This window comes from Microsporum canis, genomic scaffold, assembly GCF_000151145.1.
Source record: "Microsporum canis CBS 113480 supercont1.5 genomic scaffold, whole genome shotgun sequence".
Taxonomy (NCBI): domain Eukaryota; kingdom Fungi; phylum Ascomycota; class Eurotiomycetes; order Onygenales; family Arthrodermataceae; genus Microsporum; species Microsporum canis.
In genome coordinates, this window is record NW_003299165.1 from 536,209 (window position 1) to 559,799 (window position 23,591).

The 23,591-nt window shown below is 45.7% G+C and overlaps 9 protein-coding genes across 9 annotated transcripts; 5 read left to right on the top strand and 4 right to left on the bottom strand.

Moving 5' to 3' along the window:
- Positions 1-1,959: 1,959 nt before the first annotated feature.
- On the bottom strand, positions 1,960-3,912 carry MCYG_05264 (MIZ zinc finger protein; the record flags this gene model as incomplete). Its single annotated transcript, XM_002845349.1, has 7 exons — positions 1,960-2,437; positions 2,501-2,726; positions 2,787-2,892; positions 2,950-3,266; positions 3,350-3,421; positions 3,485-3,703; positions 3,765-3,912. The coding sequence occupies 7 exons, from the start codon at positions 3,910-3,912 to the stop codon at positions 1,960-1,962; spliced, it is 1,566 nt and encodes a 521-aa protein (XP_002845395.1).
- A 419-nt stretch (positions 3,913-4,331) lies between these two features.
- MCYG_05265 (uncharacterized protein) lies at positions 4,332-4,884 on the top strand (the record flags this gene model as incomplete). The annotated part of the gene is made up of 3 exons (XM_002845350.1): positions 4,332-4,506; positions 4,569-4,607; positions 4,733-4,884. The coding sequence occupies 3 exons, from the start codon at positions 4,332-4,334 to the stop codon at positions 4,882-4,884; spliced, it is 366 nt and encodes a 121-aa protein (XP_002845396.1).
- Positions 4,885-5,429: 545 nt separating this feature from the next.
- Positions 5,430-8,421, top strand: MCYG_05266 (phosphoethanolamine transferase 7; the record flags this gene model as incomplete). The annotated part of the gene is made up of 9 exons (XM_002845351.1): positions 5,430-5,608; positions 5,666-5,710; positions 5,782-6,073; positions 6,133-6,260; positions 6,320-6,693; positions 6,777-7,284; positions 7,342-7,820; positions 7,899-8,155; positions 8,179-8,421. The coding sequence occupies 9 exons, from the start codon at positions 5,430-5,432 to the stop codon at positions 8,419-8,421; spliced, it is 2,505 nt and encodes an 834-aa protein (XP_002845397.1).
- Positions 8,422-8,562: 141 nt separating this feature from the next.
- Positions 8,563-9,401, bottom strand: MCYG_05267 (conserved hypothetical protein; the record flags this gene model as incomplete). The annotated part of the gene is made up of 2 exons (XM_002845352.1): positions 8,563-9,010; positions 9,094-9,401. 2 exons carry the CDS (start codon positions 9,399-9,401, stop codon positions 8,563-8,565), a joined length of 756 nt encoding a protein of 251 aa, XP_002845398.1.
- A 588-nt stretch (positions 9,402-9,989) lies between these two features.
- Positions 9,990-11,349, top strand: MCYG_05268 (conserved hypothetical protein; the record flags this gene model as incomplete). The annotated part of the gene is made up of 2 exons (XM_002845353.1): positions 9,990-10,687; positions 10,752-11,349. 2 exons carry the CDS (start codon positions 9,990-9,992, stop codon positions 11,347-11,349), a joined length of 1,296 nt encoding a protein of 431 aa, XP_002845399.1.
- Positions 11,350-12,500: 1,151 nt separating this feature from the next.
- On the bottom strand, positions 12,501-15,321 carry MCYG_05269 (conserved hypothetical protein; the record flags this gene model as incomplete). The annotated part of the gene is made up of 12 exons (XM_002845354.1): positions 12,501-12,721; positions 12,784-12,889; positions 12,951-13,030; positions 13,095-13,138; positions 13,192-13,220; positions 13,348-13,378; positions 13,442-13,460; positions 13,514-13,616; positions 13,687-14,046; positions 14,102-14,536; positions 14,597-15,023; positions 15,152-15,321. The coding sequence occupies 12 exons, from the start codon at positions 15,319-15,321 to the stop codon at positions 12,501-12,503; spliced, it is 2,025 nt and encodes a 674-aa protein (XP_002845400.1).
- Positions 15,322-16,905: 1,584 nt separating this feature from the next.
- Positions 16,906-18,077, top strand: MCYG_05270 (conserved hypothetical protein; the record flags this gene model as incomplete). The annotated part of the gene is made up of 2 exons (XM_002845355.1): positions 16,906-17,781; positions 17,901-18,077. The coding sequence occupies 2 exons, from the start codon at positions 16,906-16,908 to the stop codon at positions 18,075-18,077; spliced, it is 1,053 nt and encodes a 350-aa protein (XP_002845401.1).
- Positions 18,078-18,477: 400 nt separating this feature from the next.
- On the top strand, positions 18,478-21,314 carry MCYG_05271 (rsec15; the record flags this gene model as incomplete). Its single annotated transcript, XM_002845356.1, has 9 exons — positions 18,478-18,528; positions 18,595-19,587; positions 19,668-19,799; positions 19,864-19,959; positions 20,017-20,126; positions 20,181-20,316; positions 20,386-20,835; positions 20,907-21,157; positions 21,245-21,314. The coding sequence occupies 9 exons, from the start codon at positions 18,478-18,480 to the stop codon at positions 21,312-21,314; spliced, it is 2,289 nt and encodes a 762-aa protein (XP_002845402.1).
- A 505-nt stretch (positions 21,315-21,819) lies between these two features.
- MCYG_05272 (CCAAT-binding factor complex subunit HapE) lies at positions 21,820-23,050 on the bottom strand (the record flags this gene model as incomplete). The annotated part of the gene is made up of 5 exons (XM_002845357.1): positions 21,820-21,843; positions 21,947-22,567; positions 22,633-22,689; positions 22,831-22,844; positions 22,909-23,050. 5 exons carry the CDS (start codon positions 23,048-23,050, stop codon positions 21,820-21,822), a joined length of 858 nt encoding a protein of 285 aa, XP_002845403.1.
- Positions 23,051-23,591: the final 541 nt, after the last annotated feature.

Consider the following 23,591-nt stretch of genomic DNA (forward strand, 5'->3'; position numbering starts at 1 on the left):
TGGAATATATATAGGGACTGCATATGAGGCTTAACTCTGATCTGTACGGTGCATGTCTGCGACTTGGATAGCCATGTACATTATTATTCGTTTGGAAATCTATTTAGACATCGCATATCTTACTATATTTAATTAAAGGAATACGGCCAATTTTCTTTCCTGGTTAATAAACTCTGTGCGTTGGGCGTAAATCCCGTACAAGGCACCCGTGCTGTATATTAAAAATACTCAAATTAATATATCTTAATGGAATTTAACTAGGCCTACCATTCAAGTAAACAACTTGTAAACATGCCTAACCCGTGGACAATATATTAGAGTTAATATAGGCGAAGCCAAAACCAATATCATACATATTTGAGTATTGAGTTGAGTAGCATATGTAAACCTAGAGCGTGAGAGAAGATTATGCAAATAACTCTTTAGAAGTTGTGATTGAATACATAGTATGGAGAAGCCTCCACTTGATAAACATGGGGATGCCATGAAGCCCACAAGTTAGTTAAAGCCAGTCAAAGCTTAGTTTAACTGCTCAAGATCAACAGAATACATGATGGAGTATGTGGTCTAGAGTACTTGCAAGAAGCCGTCCCAATAAGGATATGAAAAAGCAAGCTGAATTTACTATCTATATAGCAAGGGTGATAAAGTATATATAAGAACGTAACTAACATAGAATAATTTATGCCTATTAAACGCCTTGCTGCCAGATGCTGTCTATATAACCGGTAAAAATCAAACACGTACCACAGCTACTCCTTCAGCTCTTTGTCTGCTTCATACTCCCTTGTCTCCATGAAGGAGTGGGGTTATTGATAAGCTATTCGCAAGGCTGATAGCTAAGGAGTCTTCAGTGTCCTGCGAATCAAAGGGTATGGTCGAAGTTATCAAAAGTAATGGTGTTGAAGATGACTGCAGGGAGGTGGTAACCAGATACATGGCAAGTAAGGCTGATGACAAGCATTGAGCAGCATGGGTATATTTTGTAAGCTGTCTACATCTATTTTCTGGTCTTGACCCTTGTCTTTTTTAACACTAGGTATGCCGTTATATATCGAAGAGACACCTTTTGGCAGGGTGATTCTGTCAGATGAATATCAAAGGTTTGTCATGCAGAGCCTGCAGTATATAGTTGAGTATCGAAGTTATCTAGGTGGGTGGGGTATTGACTCCTCCACTCCACCTCGCTCTATCAAATGCTGATTGAGGGGGGCTGGTTCTGTGATGGGGAGCGTTTATCCAACCATCTCCCACACGCTTCTGGGGGGTATTCCTTCGTGAGCACTAGGCTCAATCTTGACAGGGTGAAGTCTGCTTGAGCTAGGTAACGGTCTAGAGTTGGTTAACAAAGTAAGTGCTGGAAGTAGGAGTCTAAAGTAAGTGTCTAATATAAGGGAAATAAAAGGAGACTTAGGTAGAAGGGCATAATATCATTGACTGTTAAAAGGACAAGTGAGGACTGAGATCTCACTTCTGACTTGACTGGAAAAATGATATCAGTCACCGAGTGAGTAATGGGTATCCTGTGCGAGACGCTGTTCTGTTGGTGTTATCAGGAATCTTTGGTCTCCCGCGCGCTTAGAAGGTTGATTATCACTCAACATGCGGCGGTTAGTTTCGTGGCCTGATATGATCATGATAGCGTACTTAACTGTGACCTACTATTTTCCATAAGTATTATAGCAAAATATAGGGCACATGAAAGCACAGAAAACAAAATAGAAAAAAAAAAGAGAAGACACTGAATAACTCCACGCCTCCGTATGCCCCCTTGGTCCGTTTTCCATCCTAGAAATGATGATGTTTGGTATAAACCCGCAGTATAAATGAAATTAGGTAAACTCCTCGGATGGTCTAGAAAAAAGGTAGAAAATAGTTGCAAGAAGAACCAAGAACAAAGGTTTCCTGGAAATGCGCACAAGGATTGGTCAAATAGCCAAAGATGAACCTCGGAAAGCTTTATCGTTCGTAGGGGTAGGAACGTGAAGCAGGTGAGTTCGATGGATTAGATGTTGAAAATCTCGAGAGATCGAACGAGTGTGTATGGCTTCCGTTTGGTATGTTAAATGCGAGCCGTTTGGCAGGACGAGGGGGGTCCTCGTCGTCATCGCTAGCGGTCAGGTCTATTACTTGGCCAATAGTCCTTTTCCCGGTGGAGGGACGTGGAACTGATGCAACTGACGATGCCTCCCGGGATGGAGTTGGAGTGACATGATGTAGTGAGGCCTGCGAGTCGGCTTCACGCTTAACGGCTGGTATGCTGGAACTATTTATCTCTACCAGGTCATCATCGTCATCATCGCCGTTGCCATTTGCAAGTCCATTACTACCGGGAGCGGTTTCAGGCGCATCATTTGGGTTCGACCACTCGCCATTCTGTTCGATAGTCACTTGCTCGACTGACTGTGGTGTTGCGCGGAGTATATTGTCAACATACCTGTTGGCAAGTTAGTTACTAGGCCATCTCCCTCCGGTATGCTGAGGATTTTTGAACACCTACTGGTCCACTTGTAAAGCCTCAAAACTGGTGGCTTTGTAACATATCGGACAGCTCCAGGTTGGCGCCTGTTCTTGAAGCTGGAGAAATGATGTGGCGTCAAAACACTGATTATGAGTACAAAGCGATGTACGACAGGGAACTGAGATACGGAGTGTTGAGAGTGGGCATTTTAGTGACATTACGGATGAAGTCGTCACAATTTCGGCGTCTTGAGCGCGGGCTTGCACTGCAAATCATTATTGGTTACCGACATTGATCAGGGGTATAATACTTGCATAGTTCTTACTTTCTCTGATAACCTGCTCCGAGGAGATTGTTTTCCTGACTCGGAGCTGGGTAACCAACTCTTCCACAGGGTGTTTTTGAACCAGGTTGACGACAACGAAAAATTTCTAGAGGCCAAATTAATAATTTGATTTCAGCATGGTTATGGAACATCAGGGCCCAACCTTTTGCGTCAGTGCGTAAGTCATTGAGACGTTATTCAAAAAACCTGGTTTCTTTCTGATTAAGTGAGTGATATCCGCGGGTCTCGTTGTACCCGGTTTGTTCTTAAGGCCACGCAGATTTGCCTTGACATCATCAAGATTAACTCTTAATTCAACCTGATATGGAAATGCAATATCGCTCGGAGAATAATGTGTTAGGCCATTATCAGCTGCACAGTAAACCATTACTCGAATGTTTGGTTCTGATATAATTCGTGTGACGACTTCAGAGCTGAGGATTACCTTCATACGAACGGTATCCTGGGATGAATCTCTCACTATTATAGGAAAATAGGGTCAAATGTTGGTCAAGCCATTTTGGGGGGATATCGCCATGATAATATAGCATTGCTTGTCATACCCTGACATTCCACCACAGAAGTTAGGGGTTCCACAATGGTGTAAAACGGGCTTTTCTTGAAGGTCAGTCGGCCTACATGGTTTCGTCAGCGGGGAAAAAGATATCCCAGTCCTAAAGTTCCCAGAGACAACATACCCAGCTGATTCGGAGGAGGAGGTAGAGGGATCGTCCCTCGGTATGGTGGTAATGTCTGTGAATGCTGTGGTTGAGGGGTTGGAGCCGGAAGTGCATGTTGGGTTGATACCGTTAACGGAGAGGGTGACGGCCGGCCTTGGGCTATAGCATATACCCGCGCGATAAGTTGATTTAGCTTGCCCTGGTTTGCCCACGAGCCATATGCATAGTGATGTAGACCTGTAACAGAATATATGTTATTACGATGAGCCAGATGCAGCATTCCTTTCCAGAAACTTACGGGAAATAAGCCTTTCCTGGAGCGCATTCTTGACTCCCGAGACCGGTAGATTCTCGCTTTTTAGGATTGCTTTAAGCTGATTGTTGAGTAGCGTATGCAGCGTCTCGATGACACGCTGCATCTCCGGGTCCTGCGCTTGCGGCGCCATCCTGCTCGTTTCTTCAGTATGTTTCTCGGCCTCTGGTCTAATATGGAATCAGCTTGGTTAGTTAAAAAGGGTACCGGATACGCAGGCTGTAGGAGGATAACCGTTCGATCTGAGAGTATCTTACCATCGTGTAGCAGTGTGCGAGCTCCAGCGACTGGCCTGCGCACTCTTGTTCGTCCTCAAATGCCGCCGTCGCAGTGTCCAGGAAACGTCCTGCTGCCTTTCGCGAAACTCGCCCACGATCAGATCTAAAAGTTGCAGCCGGCGGTTGCTGATGTAAGCAAGACCCTCGAATGACATAATCTTTGAGCTTTTTTTTTTTTTTTCTAAGTTAATTCTCAGTTCAAGCTTGCAAAGTTCGTTTCCATCAGGTTGGGTTATTTGTTAATATATTTTGAGCAGAAACTGACCAAGAAGCCATGGCAAAGGGGCTCCGATCCAGTGTCAAGAAGCACAACAAAGCTTTGTTGCGCCAAAAGGTCTTTGGGCCTGCAGCGGATGCGAGGACAGAGCGGCTCTCTGCTAAACTGAGAGAGCTGGCGGGCACATCCAAGGCGGATGCTAGCATGATGGATGCCGATACAAATAACACAGGTATGTATCCCTCCGGCAACTTTTCATTCAAGTGTGTTTGTCTGACAACTGGTTCTTTCTAGACGCTACAGCAGAGAGATCTAAAATTGATATATTGAAAGGTAATGGTTGCCGAGTCAATATTAGTTTCCTTCGCTTCACCTTCATATTGGCGTCAATAATGAGGCCTTTGATGGTCTTCCAATAATCTGTGCTTTTTATGGAATCTATTCTAATGCGGTACTAGATGCTGAGCCCACTCCCCTCAAGATCGAAGGTGGAATTTCCCGCAAGACTGGCAGAATTGAAAAGCGCACACGAAGAAAACCCCGTAACACCATAACATTTGCGCCACACCCAGGAAAAGTGAAGAGAGCGAATGCGAACAAGAAGCGATGATATTTACATTGTTTGGCTGCGCGATGGCTCTTGTAGACTGTGATTGGAATCTTAATTTTTCCATCATAACTTGACTCGAAAAAGGGAATTTGGAGTTAGATGGAGTTTGAGGACATTTGATATATCTGCTTTTTCTGTCTACGACTATATGAGAGGAATGATACCAAAAGTTGGTTGTTTTTTAATCCTTACAGTATCAGTATATATACACCGTATTTCAATTTGAACTGTCTAAATAATTATAACTAGTTATCAGATCTAAAATAAAATATTCGTTACTTTGGATAATTCGATTTCTTCTAGTGTTGCTATTATATTTATCGCTAATCAGAATTGCGGGCGCAAGCACGAACTGTTTGACTATTTATCTTATCGCGAAAGACAACGTTTGAGAAAGCAGAAACTATAAGAAGTAACAACATCATGATTATGATCATATAAACCGCGAGCAGAGATGGCAATGGAAGAGTTATGATTATCAGGCCAATGACATTTGTTTAGAGAGAAATTTCGTTTTTTTCAAGATGCATTTCATCGCTTCAAACATGGCCACGCTGGTCTCCTTTATTCTCTTTCCCCTCGCGCTGCTCCTCTTCGCCAGCGGATTCTTTCCCTACAAGCCATTTATCCCTGGACTGGCGGTCTTTGATGAAGGAGATGATGGTAGTAGGCCGTCGCCCATCTTTGACCGGGTTATATTCATGGTAGTAGATGCTCTGCGAAGGTAGTAACTCTGGGACCCCCTATTGTTTCTTCTACACCAACTGACCGGTATATATAGTGATTTTGTGTATGGAAACAACTCTGGATTTCAATTTACGCAAAGGTTAGTAAATTTAGACATAAATTTCCCAGATCGAGCTTCTTAGATCATAATATATTCTAATTCGTGGATAGCTTGATCAAGTCTGGGGCAGCGGTGCCGTTTACTGCCCATGCTAGTTCACCAACCATCACCATGCCACGGGTGAAGGCGATTACAACAGGATCTGTACCATCATTTGTTGATGTGATCCTTAATTTTGCAGAATCAGATACCACTTCAACTCTCGCTCACCAAGATACCTGGTTGGCCCAGTTGAAAGCTAAGCCAGATGGGCGGCTCGTCATGTACGGCGATGATACATGGCTGAAGTTGTTTCCTGATATGTTCTACAGGCACGACGGAACTACGAGCTTCTTTGTCTCAGTATGAATGATTTGCTTTCCTTCCTTGACGAATCAATTGCAACTGACTCTTACCAAAAGGATTTCACTGAAGTTGACAACAATGTGACACGGCATATCCCCGAAGAAATGGGCAATTCTGACTGGAATGCCATGATAATGCATTATCTTGGCCTTGACCATATTGGCCACAAGGCTGGGCCGAGAAGGTGAGCTTGGGAAGCTAGCATCAATGTAAACTGTTGTAAAAGGGAAGCTAAAACTTGAGCAGTCCCCATATGATACCCAAACAGAAGGAAATGGATACCGTAGTCCGAATAATATACGGCTTCATGGAGGAGGAGGCCCATCTATCATCTGCACTACTTGTCCTATGTGGTGACCATGGTATGAACGATGGCGGTAATCATGGTGGTGCATCGCCAGGAGAAACCTCCCCTGCCCTTACCTTTATTTCTCCGAAATTTCAAGAAATGGGACTTGCAAGGTCACTGCCTAAGACCTCGTCTGAAGAATTTGATTTTTATGATAAGGTGGACCAATCCGATATTGCCCCTACCTTAAGTGCCCTTCTTGGCTTTCCTATTCCATTAAACAACCTAGGGGTCATTATCCCCCAATTTCTCCCGCTATGGAAAAAAGGTTAGATGCTCAATCCATGATTTCTCTCCTGAGAGCTCCCCCAAAATAGCTGGTTATAATGAAGCTAAACAACGAAAATCTAGACTCTAATCGATTGCAACTACTCCAAGAAAATGCTAAACAGATGATAAACATCGTGAAGCAAACATATCCAAGTTACGATTTTGATTCTACCACGCAGTCGGCCAATTGTGATAGTGACTCGAACACGGATATAGCTAATCTTGAGTGCAAGTGGCAGAAAGCACAGCAGTTGATATCTCAACCTATAGGAGATACCAATCTATCTCTGGCTATCGAGTCATCCCTTCTAGACTTCTTACGGACCGCACAAGCCGTGATGTCTAGCACAGCGAGCAATTATAACCTAACAAGGCTATATCAAGGTATAGCGCTTTCCGGGCTTGCGTTCTTCATAGCTCTGTATGCATGTGCCCAAAAGGGCTGCCATGGGGCAGCAGCAGTGGGATACATGTGTCTAATACTAGCTGGATACGGAGCCCTGATGTTCGCAAGCAGTTACGTTGAAGAAGAGCAACACTTCTGGTACTGGATGGTTTCCGGATGGATATTCTATCTTTACTGGAAATCGTATGTTGGATTTTACCCCCCTTGTGTAATTGAAATTCATACTGACTGTCTCTTAAGCTCCAACAAACGAGAATTCAAGTCGGGCTATACTAGTGCTTTTGTCCTCGCTGCCCTGACGAGGGTTATGCGACGCTGGAACCAGACTGGTCAAAAGTTTGCTGGAGAACCAGATATCGCCAATACTTTTTTCAGGGAGCATCCAAATGTGATGTGGATTCTGATACTTTTCGCATACACTGATCTATATCAAAGACTACTGCCAAATACGTCCATAGGAGACCCTAAGAATAAGCTATTATCACTGTTATACCTTCCCCTGACTAGCTTCTCATTCATATTCAAGGTCGTCTTCACAGACGCTGATGCACCGGAGCTTATACGGAATACTCCTTTCTTGTCATTTTTGATCAGAGGTGTACGAGGACTCTCCCTTGTTTTCCAGGCCCGGGTTGTCCTCATTGGAGTCTTGATAAGTTCCATGTATCCGATATACTTGAGAGCTACCAGAAAAGACGCTCGAAGCGTTGCAAAAAAAGGTATTCAGAACCATATATATGGCCTGGTTGGCATTATGAGCTCCGTACTAACAGTATATATATATATATATATAACAGACATCCGTGGCACCTTTCACTCCCTTCTTACTCTATTACTAGTCACTCAATCTCGCGCCACCAATATCCCCCTATTTGCGATTTTCCGCCTCCAGCAACAGATTCTCAGTTCAATGACATTGTCTACTACCGAAATCACCATCACATCCCTTCTGTTCCAGTACGCAAGCTTTTTCGCCCTCGGTGGGTCTAATGCTATTTCCTCGGTCGATCTGTCTAACGCCTACAACGGCGTAAGCGGCTATAATGTTGGCGTTGTTGGTATTCTGACGTTTATCAGCAACTGGGCTGGGCCGATATGGTGGGTATCTGCCACACACCATCTATTGAGCATTACTCGCTCCGCTCGCAAACATCAATCGAACAGGCATATCCAGCTTTTGACCATGTTCGTGGCCACCAGTCTTCTGGCGGTTATGGTAGCATGCACTACCCTACGAACACATCTATTCATATGGACCGTATTTTCACCCAAGTTTCTTTACAGTATGGCGTGGACGCTGGCTCAGCACGCTATCGTTAATATTCTATTCGGGGAGTACTTGTTGCAGTGGTTATACAACTAGATATTTATCCCTCTCTATGTGAGAATTGCTTTCTGAATCCTCCTTTTCTGATATAATATTTTGCTACTTTTTTTGTTCTGCACCGGACGCAATATATATTACAAGCCAGCAAAAATATCATCGATTGCATTGGCTTTCCGTTTCTTTTTCTTCTCCTTCTTCTCTTTTCTCGAGCTCTCAGGCTTGTCCAGAGCGGTAGCCATGACTGTATCACTGTCAATTTTCCGTTTCGCGCCCTTATCAACGGCAGATCTTTTCTTCTTCTTCCCATAATCGCCAGCCATTGAGACAGTTGGTCTAGCCTTCTTGTCGATTTGAGACACAACTTCAGAGCGTCGAACCACTTCACCAAAGTCCTCACTAGCAGCTAAGCTACTGCTCGACTTAGATGTAATTGCCAAACCTCTCTCATCGTCGAGTACCCGGGCAAGTGCTGATAGTTCACCTGTATTTACTTGCACTATTTTGAATACTTCAGCAAGGGTAGCTACCAGGACAATGCCCAGGGAAGAAAACTGAATGTCTGCAACCACAGTAGAAAATGCTCTAAACAAAAGAACCCCAAGTTAACCAAATGGTTCGGTCTCAATATGTATTTTCTTAATAAGTGACACTTTGAATTAACTAACCTATAACATCTTGGAACAAGCTCGTCATGGAGATACCTCATTATCTTCCACACCGCAGCAAAAGGGTGCTCATCTCCAGTGCCATCTCCACTCAGGACATCCTCGAATTTCTCGATCTTTTCGATTTCACACGCGAGTTCCAGCGTCCATCGCTTCAGCATGCTTAGCCATTTCCACCATTTCGTGCACCGATGCTGGTTCTTGTTACGGTGGTAAAGTAGATGTAGTGTTCGGTGGATCGATCGGACGTCGCTGGAGGCTGCGAAAGGCGAAGACGACGGCGGCAACTCGGTTAGTTGAGTGGACATTTACCCTTCTTCATCGACTTCTCTCTCTCTCTCAGTCTCTCAGTCTCTCTGTCTCTCTGTCTCTCGTCTTGTCTGTTGGTTGCTTCAGAAAACTCTCGCTTAGTCATCCGACCCTTTATTTTTACTTCTGCTCACTTTATCGAGGCCCTTGAAATAACATAAATACGAGTTAGACGAACATTTTCGCCTCCACCAACGAGCAGGCAGAGAAAAGTCGAAGGATTGAGGCTCAAGATGCGGCTTGCCAATCACAAACGAATCATGCAGCGTTTTGTCCGCCTTGAAGTGTGGCCGCCGGAGCTCGAAAAAGGGGCACCCACCGATCTTGCATGCTAAAACAGCAGACAAACAGCGCTGCTGGGGCCTTTTTGGTAAAGGATGGGATGTTTTATTAGGCATTGGTGCCTGGAGGAAGCGAGGCTCCGGCTGAGACATTTCTAACCACTGGGTTTTGATGGAGTTCTAGATATATAAACTCGCTCCCTGGGGCGAGTTCCTCGATTTCTCTTCTCTCTTTTTTCTTTACTCAGTTAAGGGAGCTTTATACCTCGAATATTATTCCAGATAGTCAGAAACTCGCCTATGCCAATGGGATTCTCTATAGCAGGTGGCCAGCGGAGCTTGGCTTCCAAACGGTCAGCGATCAGTCTGCACGATCAACAGCCAGTAGAGCCATACACTGATGAACCCAATGATGATCCACCAGCGTATACGGATGAAATCCCGGGGAGTTCAAACCAGATACAAAGCACTCTTCCAGACCTTCCACCCGTGCAGTCCTATATCAATCCATACCCAGATATTCAAGACAGCCGCCTCGTTGACACGTTTTCTCGCAGGGAATCATACCTTGTTACCCTTTGCCCTGACCTTACAACCAGCCCAGAGACGTTATATGAGACTATATACCGGCAGGCTAAAGTAGCACCTACAGTGCTTATCTCAGTCAAAGGAACCCACACGGTTAAGCAACGGGATGGCAGGAACAAGGAGTCCAGCTCCACCGTTACAGACTTTGATTTCCAAATTGAAACCCGAGGCACCATATTGTCTATGGATTCGTACTGGGCGGAAAGGGATCCCCCATTCGATCACTACCGCAGATTGAATGTGGTGCGAGACGGGGACAGAAAATCCGCTTACCGTGGAGGAAGGTTTAAGAGTAAGGCAAGCAAGAAGTATAAGCCCTCTGAATCGGATCCAGAACAGGCGACCTCAGAAAGGATCGACGATGTGCTTCGAGAATGGTGTCTTAGATACTGCGAGGACAAGAGTGGAGTGAAATCGTGAGTTTATTCGTACCTCAAATGAATGCAGATCTCGATACATATATTAACAATTCGATGGTAGATTTACGCTCCATAACAAGGTTGAAGGGCTCAACATGGACATTATAAAAGCCGAGATCACGTCCATCATTCGCGCCACTAAGTATTGTGGTAGCATACATGTTAACCAAGTAACAACCCATACAGCACTCACCGTTTATTCACCACATTGGATAAACAAACTACGAACCAACCGATTTGTCTGGTGGGTCGTCGTCATCCTTCAGCTCTGGATAATCGCCTGGCCCATCATCATTTTACTTGAAAAACGCTACGAACCCGTTACGGCTGAATATATCGTCTCGGAGGGTGGTGTTCACGTTTCTCCTTTCCGGGGAGAGCTTTCCTGGACAGAAATGTTTGCACCTGCTATAAGTGCTGCAGCCATAAGCAGGAGGAAGGACGGAGAGATGGTTACCATGGGCGATGTTCGTCGGATCCGCGAATCCCCTGTCAACGGCGGATCGAGACTTGATGAATCGCCCGCGGAGAGAGATAGGAGAGCACGGTTGAACAGTGGGAACGGGACTTTTATGGACTCCCTTGTTGGTTTGGCTAGGGGCATCTCAGATCTGAGGAATGAGTATGACCATACCAGGGGCTGGGGTGCGAATGAGTGAGGGTGTTTTCTACACCGTTTTTTCTTGCCCTTTGTCTTATCAGCGCATAGGTAGTTCGCCTTGACACCCCTTGAAAAATTTCTTTTGTAGGAAGAGAAGTATATCAAAAGGAAGCATACCTGTCTTCGATTTGATCCGAAGCTACATAATGATTTAGCTTCTTCGTTAACATACATGTTTGCAGCTTGATTTGAAATATAAACACGCCACTGTTCATCGCCCATCCTTTGCGCCGTAAGTTGAAAATATCAAGCAAAGCATACAGAACCATAGCAAATGAATGAAAGGACAAGAACAAGTAATATATCCCTTTTTTGTTCCATGCTGTGGTCATCATAAGCCCATCCTTGACGCCACAAAAATTGCCACCTGGTGATAATACATATTTGAGAAGGGAAAAGTAAAACAGAAAAGGAAAATACCAAAGAGAGTTAAATACAGAAGATGAAGGAGCGTAGAAGTTGGAGCATATCGCGTAGGATATCAGAAGAACAACGCATGAGGGGAATCAACTTGAGAAATATGGCAAATAGAAAGCCATAAGCGTAGGTATGATGCATAGCATAGGTAGAACGGGGGCTAGGAATGAAGGCAGGCCACATACCAGGTCCTAGTTTTCTGTTCCTGTTCTCCCAAGCTTGTCCTGAGGAATGTTTGAGGTCCCTTTGCAAACCAAATTGCAAGACAATGCAAGATCGAGCTGGAGATGGGGGAAGCAGGAAGAACAAAAAGGCAAGATAAATAAAGAAAAACCTGAGTGAGCCTGGAGGGGGACCTGAGGAGCCTTGATGAATTGATGGTGATATCCTTGATACCCAAATCCGCCAACGGGAAGCAGGCGGATAATGATGTTGACCAGTGTTTGTTGAGGTTGTTTCGTCGAGAACGGCTTTGCCCAAGCTTCCATGCTAGCCTGGTGTTTTGTTTGTGTATTTGCATATCGGGGTATGTAAGGCAAAAGGCGAAAGAGGAAGGCAAGAATAAGAGAAATATAATACATGTGGGAAGAAAGGGAATGCTAAAGGAGTGGAAAAATTGCCTGAAAAATGATGAGAGATGAAAAAAAAAAAAAGTAACAAAAAAGCATCGAGACCGATGATGTCGTGTTAATTGAACCAAAGTGGTTCAAGCACATGACGGTAAGTATGAGGCTATCCAGAGAGATGATGATGATGATGACGATTGCCACCAGTTGGCTCATACCAAGAGTTCATGATATTAGAACGGATTTGTTCCATTCTCTCAGGGTGGGCAGGCCAGTCACGGGTCCAATGAGATTCACGCTCGGCCGCAGTGGTGCCACGGTCAAACTGTGAGCGACGACGACGCTGTTCATCGCGATATTGCTGGCCTACTCTTGGGGCAAATAAGCCTGGAACAAGCAATATTTAGTATGAGGCACGACATGAGAGTAGGGAGAGATAATATACATACCTACATGCTCGGCATTCTCGACGCTGCGGCGCATCTTTGATGGGTTGTCAGGCCCAGGGAAATGGTCTTCAGTGCCAGCTAAGGGGCCAGTGCCAGTGTGGAAGATCTAACGATTGTCAGTGATGCGAGCAGATGACAAAGGCCCTTGACCTTGGTGAGATGTTTACCTTTGGGCGAAATGAGGGATGTTCCAGCATTACAGAACTGTTGCGAAATTTCTGAACGAGGCAGTCCTTTCCTTGAATGGCTGTGATATTGTTAGTATAAGCTTAAATGTAAATGTAAAAAGGACAATGGAGGGAAATGCTTACTAGCATATGAAATTTCAGCAACTTTGTCGCTATTGAAGCAGTTCCTGTTGTATCGGGTTAGCGAGATGAATGTACGCATGGACATGGGGATAAATACCATGAGCGGCCAGCACGAGCTTTTGCAAACTGTATATTTGTTAGTAAGTGCCGGTGATTGATCAACATGCAAGAGCGAACTCACGTTAATGATATCAATTGGCTGTTAGACGAGTTAGCATTGGACTGTGAGACAGATAAGAGGCGGATAACTTACATCTTCAAAATTGATGAATGCATATCCAACACTGTAAATTATACGTTTAGCAGGAGGTCATGATGAGGACGAGAGGGAAGAAATGTAAACTGACTTGCAGTTGTTGGCGAAATCTATGAGATGTTAGTCAACTGTGTGATCACAGAGGCAGCACTAATCTTCTCACCGATGCGGAGATACATGAAGTCGTATTTACCGTGACTGGTCTCATCAACAATATCTTTAAGCATAGCCTGGTCAATCTTGTTTGGAATATTGCGGAGCATGATCTGGATAGACTCGAGTTAGAGTAAGAGCTTGCAAGAGGAGGAAGGAGGAAGGAAGAAGGAAGACACTAACGGTAGTCCGAACATCGAGACCGAGACGGATACGTTCAATGTCGACGTGGTTCTGGTTCATGTTATTATGGGTGTTGTGACGATTTCGTCCAGAGCCATGACGAGAACGGAAGTTATGTCCTTCTTCAGATCTGCGGTTCCAGGTTGCAACGGCGGGATCACCGACGGGGATCGTGGAACGTCCAGTTGGGCTCAACTCCATATAATGATTGGAGCCGAAGCTCCTACGACGAGCCATAGAAATGCCACAGTCGTTCATCGCGATTGGAGAAGTGCGGGTGATTGGCTCTTCGGTTGGGTGATGAGCATGGGCATGATGGACAACGTCTGGCTTGAAATACTTGATGTCGACGATGCAGTCCTGTGAATTGTGTGAGTCAACGGAAGATGCTATGAGACATGGAAGAACCACTTACTGGAAGAGAAGAGCCATTGAGAGCAGACACGGCATTATCGGCAGCGCGAGTGTCGTTGAATTCCACGTGAAAGTTGACAATGTTGTTGTGATCGGTGGGGATGCTGTCAAAGGCTTTGATATCACCGTAGGTGGAGAGAAGGTTTTTGAACGAGTGAGAAATGACACGTCCATCTGCATCTGCGTGGCTACCATTGTAGTAGACAGTAGCAAAGATCTGTCCCTCGTAGTCTGAAGTGGTGGAAGCAAGCAAGGGCTCGAATTTTTGGGTGAACTCCTTTGCGGTCAAGGCATGGAAACGCCAATTGGGGAAGAAGGACTTGGCTTTGACAGCAGCCATCTTTGCTTCATAGATGTCGGTGAAACCAACGTAGATTCTTCCATGAGAAAGAAGCTCGCAAAGGACGGGTCCCTTGACGGTATTGAACTCACGGTGCTGGTAAGAAACCCTTTGTTAACGGGAGGGCCTGTGACAAAAAGAGGAGTGAATGCTTACATTGAATATTGCGGCGACATCATGATAAGGCATGTCCGTAGGAGCACCTTCGATGACGAATGCACGGTTGCGGTTCTCGGAGTCAAAACGGCCATACTGGTAGTACATGGCATAGGGGCCGGGGATAAATCTGGAGCTGGAAGGGGGAGAGACTCTGACGCCACCAATTGGACCAAAATCAACAGAGCCGTGAGGAGAAAGGGTACTGACAAGACCGGGGGTATCAGGAACAGAAGTCTTTGTCAGGTCAGCAAGATTGGCAGGGTTTTGGTCCTGCAAGAAGGAAGGAGAAGGCATGGAGCCAGCAGACGCGTTTCTGTCGTAGCCGCCAGGAGTAAAGCTGGAGGCAGTTGGAGAAAGCTGCACACGTCCAGTAGAGCGAAGAGAAGCAGCAGAAGGAACAGACACAAAGGGGTTTTGTGCCTCCCTAGCGTAAAGCTCTCGAGTCAGCTAAACAAGATATCAAGTCAAGTGAACTGATAAGATGTAAAATTGACGAAAAATAGAAAAATAGAAAAAAAAAAGAAAGACAAAAAAGAGGATGAAGTGACTTACCGTTGAAAGATGGAGCGTCTCAAAGCAGCACGCATCGATGACTCCGGAGCTGGGACAAAAGGCTGGGAACGAGAGTGCTCGGGAGAGAACGCAGTCAGTCTGGTCTCGGGCGACCCGTTGCGAGAATTGGCCTGCTCCGAAGATCGAGGGCTGCTGGCGAGTCTCGACATCTCGTCTGGACTGCTGCGGTGGCTTTCTGGACTCAACGAGAGACGTGAGAAGGGGCAAAAGGGAGTGGTTTCGCGCATGGTACCTACTGACCGTCAATTGAGCTAGCTCTGGAAGAGAAAAGGAGATAATGCTGGGTTATTCGATAGTTGAGATATTGGAATAGATGAAGAATGACCGAAGTAGAGATAGAAGCAAAGGGATTGAACAAGATGCTGCCTTCAGGTAGGAGAGAGAAACGGATGAGAGGATGAAAGAGGAAGAAGAGGATTTTTATACGGAGAGTCCAAAAGAGGAGGTTGGCTTGACCCCTCTTTTTCGTTGCTCTCCCCCTCTTTAGTAGGTGGCGGGTAGAAGAAGAAGTTCAGTCACAGAAAAAGAGGGGAAGAGAAGAAGAAGAAGACAAGGTGAAGACAGACTGGCTGGGAGGAATGAGAGAGAGAGAGACAGGAGCCGGATGGGAGGGAGTGCAAGCAGCGTCCAGCTTACCAGGCACTTTACAGGCACAAAGTACGACTTTCCTGCACAGGTTTTGCCCCCACGAGTGACAGTCTAGTGCACACTAACAACTGTCAACATGTCAGCAGCAAGAAGAGAGCGAGAGAGCAAAAAAAAAAAGGAGGCTGGTAGAGGACGTGAGGTGATACGGGAGCGGAGAACACAGCGGAGCGGAGACAGAGAGAGGAGAGGAGAAAAGAGAAGAGGCTGGGACGGAAGATGAAAGAAAGATGCCTCCTCACCTGGAATCACAGTTGCAGTCCACAGGTTTGACAGCCTAGAACTAACCAGTTCAAGGTAATCTGATATACTGGATGTATTAGATATATTAGATATTAGATATCAGATGTCTGAATACTAAAATATATCAGATAACCAGATATCAGACAAGATGGACTAGGAGTCGCCCAGGCTGGGTGCCCAGTATATGGTATATATATTATGTGTGTGGGTAATATATAGTGAAAAAGGAGGCTGTAGTATGCACAGTTATATATAACCAATAGTATATAGAGATATACTCCAAGATATATAGCACTGAGTATACACATCCAAAAAGTAAAGACAGTGCAGGTGGGAAGAGGAGAGGCCTTCACGAGGAAAAGGGTATTATTATATAGGCAGAGAAAAGCAGAACCTTCCCATCACTGTGTCACCCTTCACTCTGGCCTAAGATAATGGAATAATCACTTATTCCCATGGACTGGGTATCTTTATCCATGGTAATTCTCATCCATGGATGAATCCCCCCCTTAAACCTAGGAGCCATCCTACTAACTGGGCTTTGAAGTCATAGAGTCATAGAGGGAATCATGGGTCAGTAAAGGCGGCAGTCACCGTCAACTTTGACTCTTCTCTCCCCTCCCATTTGCCTAACTTCTCTTTTTACTCTTACATAGTCGATGGACTCAATGACTTTGTTCTTTTTCCTCTTTTGATGTCATTGACGTTGAGCTTATATAAACGATATCTGGATTACTTAAGCTTGCACGTGACAATTAACCGCGCGCCATATATTTCAAAGTCGAAGGAGAGGGAAAAAAAAGGCAGTGGAGACTTCTTGGGGTGAACGAATAATATCGCCTTGCATGTTACTTGCAGGCATTGTGAGGGTATCCGGAGAGCCCGTACCAGCGTCGACACCCATGCTGGAACTCCTTGCCGGCGTCAAATTGACCTATCTGGCTGAGGGTGCCGCCAACATAGTCTACAGGATCTCCCTTCCTTCCCAGCCCGACGCCTCAGACGGCTCCCATGCAAGGGGCCTGACGCAAAGTGCTTATGCAGGCAAGCTTCTCCGCCTGAGGAAGAAGATCACCTCAGGCACGCCCTACGCTGAGATCACACGCAAGTTCAACTCGCAGATACGCTCCCTCTTCCGGGACGACGAACTCGTCTGCCAGGACCTCATCAGGCTGCCCGCCGGCCTTGCCGCTTCCTGCAATGAGAAGCTCAAGGACGACGAAGCACACAACCGGAGGCCCAGGAAGCGTTGTGGCGTCTATCTATGCACTGACGAGCCGTTTGGGCTGCTCGTCAGGGACATGACGACTGCCCCCGGCTCCGGCGCTACTCTATGGGAGTTCAAGCCCAAGTGGCTCACTCAATCTCCCTCCGCGCCTGCAAACGCCAGACGGTGCCGCACCTGTGCTCTAAGGGAGAAGAGGAATTTCGAGGCCAGCCAGGGGCCCGCAAAGGGAGGACCAGAGCACCACCATAAGAAGTCATTCTGCCCTTTCAAACTGGCCTCGAATAATCTAGAAGACGTGTTGTCTGCGATCACGGCCATCAGCAACAGCCCCGATGCCCAGCGAGTTGCTACTTTCATGCATCGAAACCCTACTTTGCTCAAACTTCGTGACAAGCAACGTCAGATGAATGCTGTCGGCCTGCCAGGTATCCATGCATCCGCTGAGGAGCGGGCCATTTCCATGACCCTGAGAGACTGCACGATGTTCGTCAAGGTAGGAGACATACAGAACTGAGATATCAACCCGTGCCAATTTATCCAAACTTGGCCACTCCTCCTCTCCCACATATATAGCAAACCAGACCACGCTTTTGTCTGACAAATTACTTGCAGGTACCACATAAACATGACGAGCCCTTTGAGCTTCGTCTAGGTGACCTTGACTTTAAGAGCGAAGACGGAGGCAAGCTTCAGTATTGGCAGGATATCGAGACTGAACTCATTGAAGGAGGGTGGTATTTGGGGACTCATCGGGGACAGCAAAACAGTGAATGTGCTGTATGCCACTAGGCATACGTTCTCATCCAGCTTTTTAAGGTCATCAGTGGCAAATTTCTATAGATCGAACAAATAATATAAACCTTTCCCCCCCATATAACTGTTAAATATGAAATACCCCTTATCTGCCTCCAGCAAATACCATGATCTGTCACGTGAACAAATACTCGTAATTACGTAATCTTATACTTCATAGGCTGAGATTACTTGCTAGTTATTATCTGCCTGAAGACCTTCGAGATAGTCCAGGCGGATGCGATGGGGAGGATGTTTGCGAGCTGATATACCCTCAGATGAAAACATACAGCGCAGCATCTCACGATCCTAATATTTCTTCTCAGTGCGTAGTGTCAAGAATGCGCAACCTGTTACTTTTTACACCTTTATTACAGCCGTCCATCAATTGATCAAGATGCCCGCCCCGGTACCACACCGGAACGATCTCTCCTCTGTTCTAAACCAAGTATGTTATTTGCATAAGCTGTCTAAGACATATATAACAAGTCAATTAATAATATTCTTGCGACAGATCGTCTTATCCTCCTCGGACACCGACTATCTTGACCAACTCATCCCTTCAATCCGCGAATACAGCCATGGCAACCGAACAACGCAGCTTCTACACTCCCTTACAAAATTCGCAGATGATCGCGAGGCCAAGATTGAAAGCATATGCAACTCGACACACCAAGACTTCGTCTCCTCAGTTAACCAGCTACTTCAAGTCCGTGAGGGGACCGTCAACTTAACCCAAGAGATCCTCGGTCTCAATCAGTCCATTCTCGCAAGCACAAAACGATTAGCAGAACAGAAAAAAGCGCTGGTCGAGTCGCGCAGCCACCGCCAGAATATAGATGAAACTTCAAAGGCATTGCAGGACTGTTTGGAAGTTCTGCGTCTTGCAAACCAGGTTCATGAACTGCTTGCTAAGAAGAATCACTATGCCGCGTTGAGGGCTCTCGATGAGCTTCAGAATGTTCATCTCAGAGGTGTCACACAATATAAGATCGCAGAAGTCATACAGCGGTCTGTACCAATGACACAGAAGGCGATTGCAGATGCTGTCATGGACGATTTGAATACATGGCTGTATCGTATTCGAGAAATGTCACAGTACTTAGGGGAACTATCACTGTTTCATACGGACAAGCGAAAGGAGAGGCTAGCAGAGCGGAGTGCGAAGGTTCCTTACCTATCGCAGTTCAAACTCAATTCAGCTATAGAATTGGTAGCAGATGAGATGGAGGAATTCGATTTACTCTATAATGATGACCTTCAGGTTGACTTTTCACCACTGCTCGAGTGCATGCATATACACCAATCCCTGGGCCAGATGGACAAGTTCCAGGTTGAGTATGCGACGACAAGACGACAACAGAAAGATTTACTATTGCCTACCTCAATCACTCTATTGAAAGAAGATGGTTCAAGTCTCCATACATTGCTTGAAGAAATTGCTGGATTTGCCTTGGTCGAGCGTGCCACAATGAAACGGGTTCCCGAATTGAGATCTCCGGTCGATGTAAAGTGGCCCTTGTTCCATGCTAGCTACATTCTTTGAAGGAGCGAGAGAAAATTAACTAATGAATCCTACTCAAATAGGTCGAAGAGCTATGGGATTCAATGTCTCAGACTGCCGTTGGATTGATCTCAAAGGCGCTACCGACCGTTGACAACTCGGAAGATATCCTTAAGATCAAGAATCTCATTACTCTGTTTATGCAGACAATGAATGTATGGCAACCGATGACCCTCTCAATCATCATCTATGGCCTTCTGATTTTACTTTTGTTGCTAGTCATTTTCGGTCGGCCCATTCGAGAGATTCCTCTTAACATTGTTCGAAAAGTATACCGAGCTGTTAAAGAAAAGATTTAGCGATGATTTCCAGGAGGTATTTTATATTGCACCTTGCTGCGATATCTAGGTGCCACTGACCACTCGATATTAGATTGTTCAAACGGATGACTACATGCCTATGCCCATCCGGAGCGACGAGGAATACGACAAAGTCTTGAATGTTAGCTGGTATACTCCTGAGAAACCACGAGAAGAACAAACGTACGATATACCCATATCTCGTCTCATTATGCCCAGCCTCTAACTATAACGTAGGTATCCTTGTGTTCTACCGTTTTCACAGATGTATCCTTTATGCTGCATCGATATTAGGAATCTCTTGAACCAGTTTTACTACTTCTCTAGTGACAATTTTGATCATCCAGCCATTATAGACGAAACCGTCCGAAGCGTACGTCCATACTTCTCTCCATATTTTCTTCCTTGGAATGCAGCATTTACCAAAAGTTGATAATGGTAGTCACTAGATGAGCTCCTCTGCAACATAGTATGCGAAATGCTCACGGAGCGTCTGGGATCTCAATACCTTGGCCAAATAGTCCAGATTCTCATTAACCTGGAACATTTCGAAATCGCCTGTCAGGAGCTCGAGGTACTCCTAGCAGCAGCCCGGTCACCTAACTCTGGCGAAGGCCCTATCACTCTTAATGCGACAGAAAAATTCCGAATGAACAAGAAAGCAGCCGAAAAGCGTATCTTTGAAGTTGTCAACTCAAAAATTGACGACCTCATTGAAACAGCAGAATATGACTGGAATGCGCCGAAGTTGCAGATGGAACCAAGTAACTATATGCAGACGTTGACGAGATTTTTGTCAAATATTATGAACTCTACGCTTCTGGGCTTGCCAACAGAGATCAAGGAGCTGATCTATTTTGATGCCCTCAGTCACGTCGCCAATATGGTTATAGTAAGTCTCTTCCCACCATCTCCGGGCCTCCTTTTATTCTCATTTTTGTGCTTGTCCAACACATACGATAGGCCCTCCCGCTAGACCCTGAAGTCAAAGTAATCAATCCCAACGGAGTAGCGGCATTGGCGAGAGATGCGGACTACCTATCTAAATTCGTCGACAGCCTGGAAGTCCCCATCCTGCGTGAAAATCTTGACGAACTGCAACAAACTGTTCAGTTGATGATGGCCGAGAACACCGATGAATATTATGATATCGCGGTGAGAAATAAGAAGTATGGACGTGTTGACCCGATGAATGGACCAGTCTTACTTGAAAAGTATGTGTGCACACACCCCCTCCTGTGGCACTTCTTTACAAAAAAAGGCAGTGGATACTTACAATAAATTGCGCATAGGCTTTCTAGAGCGGTACAAAGCCCAACCAAACCAGATAGTAAATTCAGCCTGTCAAATCGATTTGGGAAGAAGTACTGAACTCCGGCTCAGGCTCCCGGGGAGTGATTTAAGGGCATTTTTGAATATACACATCATTATGTACTATATATATCTGCCAAAGTGAAACTACCTTGAGACGCCCCCGCCTTGCATTGCTATTAATTTCCCCTTGCGAGATGTTGGAAACTGTACAAAAATAAGCCTTGGGTGGGACAGGGTAAATAAATAATTGAAAAGGGGAGAAGCACGATTGATACCAATTTTTAAGAGAGGGGGATAAGTAGTGATAATGATAATGATAGCATCTGGCAAAAGAGACAGAACTCAATAACAACCCATCCTTCAGTCAACGGGTGTCAAAAGGTATCAAAAATGAAGGAGGTTCCGCTAGAAGGACAGGTCATAAAAATAAAACGTATATAATTAAGGTTTTGTCCCACCAGGAGCTCCATTTTCCTGTCTGTAAATCCCACAGAGCGATTCAATTTCGATTCGCATTGGATTCTACCTGATATTGCACCGGCTTGGTATGTAGAGCATTGATTCAAAGAAAGTTTGAGGGGGTAGGCTGACAATATGCGGTCCAACCGATTGCTCGAATTAATTACTAGATGGTAGGATGTTTGTTAGGTATGATACAAACAGGGAGATGATAAGGAAGAGGTACTCACCTGCTGAGGGGGTAATTGAGAATACCCATACATCTCTCCGAACATCTGAGGTTGGGGATGCCCGTATGCCGGGTCAGACTGTACTGCACCACCGTACATTGGAGGCTGCCTGTAGTCCTGTTCCTGTCCAAGAGGATGCTGCATAGTACTGTACTCTGGAGGGCCCATGGGATGCTGCTGTGGCATACCAGGAGGCTGAGGGGGCATCTGGCCTGGCCCTGGCGCCTGAGCAGCACTAGTTGGTGGAGGAGCTGACCGTTTGGTATGAGAAGTAGCTTCCTCTCTTGGGACAATATCAATCAGGAAATCAAACATATCTGACTTTGCCAGGGCAGCTGCAATATCTGATCGTTGCAAGGTACGTCGTTTGTTATCTTCGGCATGTATCCAGGCGCGCATGGTCAGTTCGGTTATGAATACGTCACATCCTTTGGCGAACAGGATGGGAGCTTCAGCTGAGATCATCTTCACTTCCGGGTCGGCTTTCATTACTTTCTTGATGCGTGCTAGAGGTAGTTGGTGGATCTTGTAGTCGTGGTTATCGGACTCGAGGTGGTTGATGGTATGTTGCCAGTATGTAGTCAAGATATCACGCGCAGAGCCCTGGAGGCCTTGATTGACCTGTTCCCCATGATTGAACGGTTAGCGCACTTCCAGACAGATGGGGCACCTATGCGACTTCCTACATTTGCCCATGTACCTGCATATAGCTCTGGAACAGGCGCGTATCCTTGTGCAGAGAGCTGATCCCATCAATAGCCAATTAGTGCCCAAGCTCTCATATATATATCAAGCACAGAAAAGCAACTTCGATGGAGTGCTGCTGATCAAAACGTGTGTACGTGGGGGGGTAGAATGTCGGGAGATATTCATTCTTAACATACCGCTGCGCTTGCGCCTAGAGAAGTCATGACATTAGTATCTCCCCGGTACTGGTATAACAAAGAAGCAGTGAAACTAACCATAGTGTCCTCCATTCCGAGTGTCATATATCGGCTGCGATTGCTGTGTCTGCTGCGGCTGTGATGACGCTGGTTGATGGTGCATGAGGTTCTGACGAGCAGATTGCGATGGCTGGCCTGCAGCCTGGTTTTGTTGCTCCATATGTAAGTCGTTTCTCCGTTGTGTATATCCTGTTGAAAGAGGGTGCACTTCTTCTGCTTCTTCGACTTCCCTGCTTTTTGTCTAAAGGGAAGACGACGGCCTCAACAGTCTGGAGAGGAGAAGGGGCTCAGATTGGGATTGAGGAAGACTTGATCGAGTGGCGGTGAAAGCTCGCGACCTCGAGGAGAGAGGGAAGAGGGTGTTACCGTGTTGGGTGGGGAGAGAGGGAAGGAAAAGAGACGGGAGGCTGCGCCTTCGAGCTAGATATATAGTGTTATATAGAGGCGGAAGGGAGGAAGGGAAGACGTCAAGTGCGCCTTGAGCTGAGATATTGTTTTCTTTTCTTCTGTCGAGATGCAAGGGTTAGTTTTTTTTATTTTTTTAGGGGGAAGAAGAGAAGAAGAGTAAGTCACTCCGTGAGAAAGCTCGACTTGTTTTTTAGGGTAGTTAGCTTAATAAAAAAAAGCTGAGCCCAAGATGCTACCTATCTACGCAGTGACAGGGAAAAAAAACAGCATTATATGACTATACAGTATCATAA